At 57.8% G+C, this 5,851-nt stretch overlaps 1 protein-coding gene across 7 annotated transcripts; it reads right to left on the bottom strand.

Annotated features, from left to right (window-relative positions):
- Positions 1-965: 965 nt before the first annotated feature.
- LOC123113326 (beta-glucosidase BoGH3B) lies at positions 966-5,615 on the bottom strand. Of its 7 annotated transcripts, none has more exons than XM_044534538.1 (7): positions 5,142-5,297; positions 3,074-3,634; positions 2,826-2,971; positions 2,497-2,740; positions 2,290-2,394; positions 2,023-2,205; positions 966-1,906 (listed from the first exon to the last, which is right to left on the bottom strand). In XM_044534538.1, the coding sequence occupies exons 1-7, from the start codon at positions 5,175-5,177 to the stop codon at positions 1,214-1,216; spliced, it is 1,968 nt and encodes a 655-aa protein (XP_044390473.1). In that variant the 5' UTR covers positions 5,178-5,297; the 3' UTR covers positions 966-1,213. The 7 variants fall into 7 exon arrangements, with proteins under 7 accessions (XP_044390473.1, XP_044390469.1, XP_044390471.1 ...); XM_044534534.1 differs by lacking the exon at positions 5,142-5,297 and adding an exon at positions 3,708-4,165; XM_044534536.1 differs by lacking the exon at positions 5,142-5,297 and adding an exon at positions 5,333-5,615 and having other exon boundaries at positions 2,290-2,740.
- Positions 5,616-5,851: the final 236 nt, after the last annotated feature.

Below are 5,851 nucleotides of genomic sequence, written 5' to 3'. Positions count from 1 at the left end.
AATAGAGAGTTGACAAATGATGAGAAGCAACATCACTCGCTGTCCTTGATAGCACACAAAACACGAGAACGTTTCTTCGAAGCAATACCTTCAAGAAGGAAATGAGGCGCAAGTATCAACATCGCCTAATCCCCCCTTGGGAGCATGTCTCGCAGACCTCAAAGCAATGCCTTCATCAAGGGCATGATGTGTAAACATTGCCATTGCCAGGTGCAACCATTGAACGCCAAACCCGGGGTTTTCACCACGGAGCTCGAAACCCGGCGCTCAAAAAGCACCACCGAGCTGAAGTCACTTTGTGTTGTCGCCACCCCTTTTCTGAAGAAGACGACTACATGGAGGTACACATAATATTCACGAGAAATTGGAAACAACCATTCCATGGCATACAGTCTGTTGTGGGCATCCTCATGCACCCAAAATCCATGCTTCTGAACACATAAGTATTTTGCGGTATGGGAGAGCCGAATGTAGGCATAAGTTTTATCACATGCAGGCGTGCTCCAGAGCCAATATGGCTGACGGTGACAACGCGCCGAGACACAAGGTAAAGTCTATTCTTGAGTGGTCTCCAATGACATCTCTCATATTAGACGCACTATCCGTCCACGCTCACTGGGCAAGCTGACACCCGCATTTGTCCGGACTCTCGCAAGTGGCAAATTCAAACATACGAATTGGTCTGCAAACGTTTGGATGCCCGGCCGGATTGAATGTCAAAAACGGGCCGCATGGTCCTGCTGCTCTGCTCTTGAGCGGGGTTTCATTGGTGCCATGGGGAGCTGCTCTGTTTCCACGGCCCAATCCCGACTGAACAGCATTTTTCTGCGAGTATGCACACGACAAAATTCGGACTATTCACACACGATGATGATTCAGTCCGGCCGGGCATGCGTGATTGAAAAGAGCACCCACCGGCCGCTGGGTTTCGTTTCCACATACAGCTCATCGACCATGACCATCAGTGAATAAAATAGCTCATCGATTGGATATATTGCTTGCTCCAGAGTGAGATCTCACTCAGCCATAATACACCAGATCAACCAGCAACAAAGAAAGTAAGAAAGAATAGCAGTAGTACCAACCGAGCGAAAGGAATCGATCGGCAGCCATGGCGGGAGGCAAGAACCTACGGTTCATGTCCCATTTTCCTATCTCCATCCATCCATTAATGGTGTACCATCCTGCTGTCTACTATGTGAAGCAGCCTAGCCTAGTACTGCTTCGTCCCTTTGGTGGTGAGGCCGTAGCCGAGCGGGAAGAGCGGGTCGTAGTGCGCGTCGCCCACGTTCATCGGCAGCTGGTCCACCGACTTGAACCACGTCCGCGGCAGCTTCCCGGTGAACCCGTAGTCGCCGAGCAGCGCGTCGGTGACACCCTGCCCCTCGGAGCCGGGCAGCCACGCCGCCACCAGCGCGTCCGAGGCGGCCAGGAGCGGCTGCACCACCACGGGCCGCCCGCTGATGAGCACCGTCGCGCACCGCACGGCGCCGCACACCGCCTGCACCGTGCTCAGCCCGGGCTCCGGGATGGTCAGGTTCAGGTTGTCGCCCTTGGTCTCCGTGTACGGGTGCTCGCCCACCGCCACGATCGCGTAGGAGAAGCCGCCGCCCTTGACGAACTCCGCGTCGGGGTTCTCCGCGAACACCACGACCGTCGACGGGTCCACGGCGGCCTTCACGGCCTCCAGGATGGTGGTGCCCACGGTGGTGCGGCCCGTGTCGCCCTGCCACTCGATGGTCCACCCCCCGCACTGGTAGCCCAGGTTGTCGGCGTGGCTCCCGGCGACCAGGATCTTGGGCGCCTTCTTGGGCAGCGGCAGCAGCGGCGCATCGCTCGGCGTCTTGCCGTTCTTGAGGAGCACCAGCGACTTCCTCGCCGCCTCCCTCGCCAGATCTCTGTGCTCCTGCATTCCAAACCGAGTAGGAAGTTTCAGACCTCAGAGTCCAGAATCGCCATGCCAAGCTGAAGGAAGCTGAAGGGAGTTTCTGAGTTTTTCAGCATCGGAGTTTGTTCCCGTACCTGCTTTCCTAGCTGCTCCATCATGGCAGGGTCAGCGTAGGGGTTCTCGAAGAGGCCCATGGTGAACTTGACCCGCAGGATCCGGGTCACGGCGTCGTCGATCCTGCTCATGTTGATCACGCCGCTGTTGACGTGGCCAGTCAGGAGGCTGATGAACTGCTCGTAGTTGTTGGGCACCATGATCTGCAACACCACAAGAATCTTAGGTCTCAGCCTGGCCAGCATCAAGCCACATTACTGCATTCACAGGGAAGAAATTGTGCTCACCATGTCAAGGCCGGCAAGAATGGAAGCCTTGACCGAGTAGGAGTAGTCAGATCCGGCAGGGGTAGTGATCCTGTCAATGCCCTCCCAGTCCGAGATCACGAAGCCCTGCAAACAAGATGCGACAATGGCGATGAGCGTCTGAACATCTGAAGAATGCTCCAGGCCATGAAGAGCAGCTGAACTTGAATTTGATTTTTGATTTTTTACCTTGAATTTGAGCGTGTCCTTGAGGTATCCGGTGACGAGGTCTTGGTTGGCGTGCATCTTGACCCCGTTCCAGCTGGAGTAGGAGATCATGACGGTGGAGACGCCCTTGTCCATGGCGTTCTTGTACGCCGGCATGTGGATGTTCATCAGGCCCTCGCGGTTGATGATGGTGTTGTTCTCGTTGATGCCGTCCACCGTGCCGCCGTCGCCCACAAAGTGCTTCGCGCAAGCTGCCACCTTGTTCCTGCATTCAACACAAAATTTGTACTCTCATCAGTCGCATGAGTCCTACATCGGAATTTCTGTATGGTTCGTGGACTGGATCTTACTTCCCGGCGACGAAAGGCATGCCGCTGGTGAAGTTCTTGGGGACGTCGCCCTGCAGGCCCGGGATGAGCTCCGTCATGGACTGCACGATCCGGCGGTCCTCGCTGTAGCTCTCGTAGCACCGCCCCCACCTCGGATCTCTGCACACCTGTTCAAGAACAGAAATCGAAACAACAAAAATTCAGCATGGCTCGCCGAGATCCAAAATTCGAAATGCCGCTGACATTGATGTCCAGGAGAGAAGACTCACCGCGATGCATGGTGCGAAGGCGTACTGGATGCCGGTGGCCCTGACTTCGAGCGCGGTGGCCTCGCCGATCCTCTTGACGAGGTACGGGTCCCGGGTGGCGCCGAGGCCGACGTTGTGGGGGAAGATGGTGGCGCCGTAGACGTTGTTCTGGCCGTGGACGGCGTCGATGCCGTAGATCATGGGGATGGCGAGGCGCGTGGACATGCAGGCCCGCTGGAAGCCGTCCACCATGTTCTGCCACTCCTTGGCCGTGGCGCCCTTCCGCGGCACGCTGCCGCCGCCGCTGAGCAGGCTGCCGATGAAGTTGTCCCGGAGCACGTCCGGCGTGGCCACGAGCCGCTCGATCTGGGTCATCTGCCCGATCTTCTCCGCGAGCGTCATCCTGCCCAGAAGATCAGCGACGCGGTCCTCCACGGGCTTGGCGGCGTCCTTGTACAGCAGGTAGTCGGCGTCGGTGCCGCCGAGCACGCCCCAGAAGAGCAGGAGGGCCGCGAAGACCGCGGGCGCCGTGAGCAGCGCCATCCTGTGCCGGCGCAGGAGCGGGGGCAGGAGCCGCCTGACCTGCGCGAAACATTGCAGCGACGTGATGAGTATCGCGGCGAGACCTTCCTCCAGTGGCGAGAGGACGCCTGACCGGAGACGGCAGGCGAGCCCGCCGGCGCCGTCGGCCATGGCGCGGCGTTGGGTCAACGTCAACGGTCGCGGTCAGCGGCGAGAGGAGCCCGGGGCGGCGAGGCTGAGTGGTGCGAGGAGCCATGGCAGCGGGCCGTGCCGGGGCATCGTCATCGCGTGCGGATTGTTTTTGGCAACCACCGACGGGGATGCTTTGTTTACTCCCCAGTTGAGTTGCGATCGTGGGCGCGGGGTGTTAGTTTAAGCGTTGTTTTCCGCCGCTTAATTTGGCAGAGCGCAGAGCAGCATGTTTTGCTTGTACAGAAGAGAACATGTACTAGTAGTGACATAGTGCAGTTGTGAACCGCAACGGTACTAAGAACAAATTAAAAGCTTGCAAGGACGTCTAATGGAATATATCAAAATCTACAGCTCCAAATCGCAATCCAACAACAGCAGAAGAGAATTAAACGCCGGGCTACAATATTACTTTGAAGCTAATGCTACTATTCGACGCGGCAAACGGGTAGGAAGTAAGCCATGAAAGTGTAATCACCGGAGGCAAGCTGAGGAAGAAGAGGCCAGGAGGCAGCAGCTACGGCGAGCAGGTTGCCTTGCGCTTGCGCCGGTCCCTTTGCAAGTGCTGCAAGAACAGGGGGAGGGAGAGCACTATTGGTATGAGAGGTGTGGGGCGGGGTGAAGTACTGGGGTGGTGAAACACCCAGATTCAATGCGTTTGTTGCAACCGATTGGAAATTTGGGACCCTTCCCGCGAGGGAAAATCCAAGCCGCGTGAATGGCCGGCGCGCTTGGACAGACAGTTGGAGTCCAAGCACACACACTAAATGCTTCCAGCAAGAGGCACGCTACTTTTTTGGGGGTTTCACAGAAGACACGCCTTGTTTTTGGCACGAGACACATGACGAGGTCGCAAGAAACAACCGTGGCCGGCTGGCATGAGTCTCTTACCGGAAAGGGGGCACCGGCACGGCAGAGCGAGGGTAGCTATGGTGGATGGGAAGAAGAGGCGCGGCGAGGAGGAGGAGGCGTGCTCTTCCCGCTGCCCCTCTCCTTCCCCCTTATATAACCCGGGCAGGCGATCGACGGCGATAAGGTTCATCGACGATCGATCAAGGAGTGGTTGGGGTGTGCGATCATGCAAAACGGAAGCCGCCATTGCAATGCAACCGAAAATGTCCTCTTCTGCTCTGGTCCTCCAACCGCCCGCCTCTGCGTATTTTGGCAGTCATGCCTCCGGCGGATTGGCTGCCCTCTTCCGACGAAGGCCGAACTGAAAACAACGGGGACGGCCGAGAGCGCGTGAGAGCCATCGCATCTCAACGGCAACAACGGCCCCGGGAATCGCAAGAAACAAAAGGCCAGGAATAGTGTGGTGTGCGGCCGCCAAGGACTCTGCTTAATTTATCCGGCCCTGCGAGCGAACTAACCAACTTACTCTGGCTAGGAGCTTGCTCGCCATGAGGCCCAGCATGCGGTCGAAAACGAAGGCAGTAAAGGAGGAGGAGGGGATGCGGCAGCGGGAAGACGAGAGGGGCGATTGATTGGTTGGTTGAAAGCAAGGATGAATGTTGGTGTGCAGGGGAACTGGAAAGGGTATAAATAGCGGCGGTCGGGTTAGTTACTTACCGGAGATTAGAAGCGACGGCGACCGGTGTGCGGCTGAGGACGACGGCGATGAGTCAGGTCCGATCCGACAGCGACGCCCCAGCCTCCGTGCCTATCTTTCTATCCACTATTCCACCGCCACCTATCTGATCTACCTTTCGTGCAGGATTCTCCCACCTGCCTTGAAACCCGGCCACAACTTGCAGGCAAGCCGCAAGCAACAATGGCAGGAGGAGGACGAGGCCGGAGGAGGAAGAAGGTGTGGGCGGGGCGGGCAACGGCTAGGTGCGGGAGGGATGATGGTCCGGCAGTTTGGAGAGCGTGATTTTATAGCAGCATTGATCGATCGGGGAAGAAACGGCACGCAGAGGGACAGACAGGGACGCAGGGAAGCGCGGAGGAGGTACTACTCGGGCCGATTAGATTAGTGATTAATCCCCAACGTTCGGCTCGGGCTTCGGGGCACGCATCCCGACCGCCCGCCTGGCAACGGACGGCCAGCTGGGGCCGGCGACGATGAATGAATGGGCCATGCATGGG

This window comes from Triticum aestivum, chromosome 5B (genome assembly GCF_018294505.1).
Source record: "Triticum aestivum cultivar Chinese Spring chromosome 5B, IWGSC CS RefSeq v2.1, whole genome shotgun sequence".
NCBI classification, from domain to species: Eukaryota; Viridiplantae; Streptophyta; class Magnoliopsida; order Poales; family Poaceae; genus Triticum; species Triticum aestivum.
The sequence above is the reverse complement of the archived record's forward strand: the minus strand, read 5'-3'. Positions and strand labels throughout refer to the sequence as shown.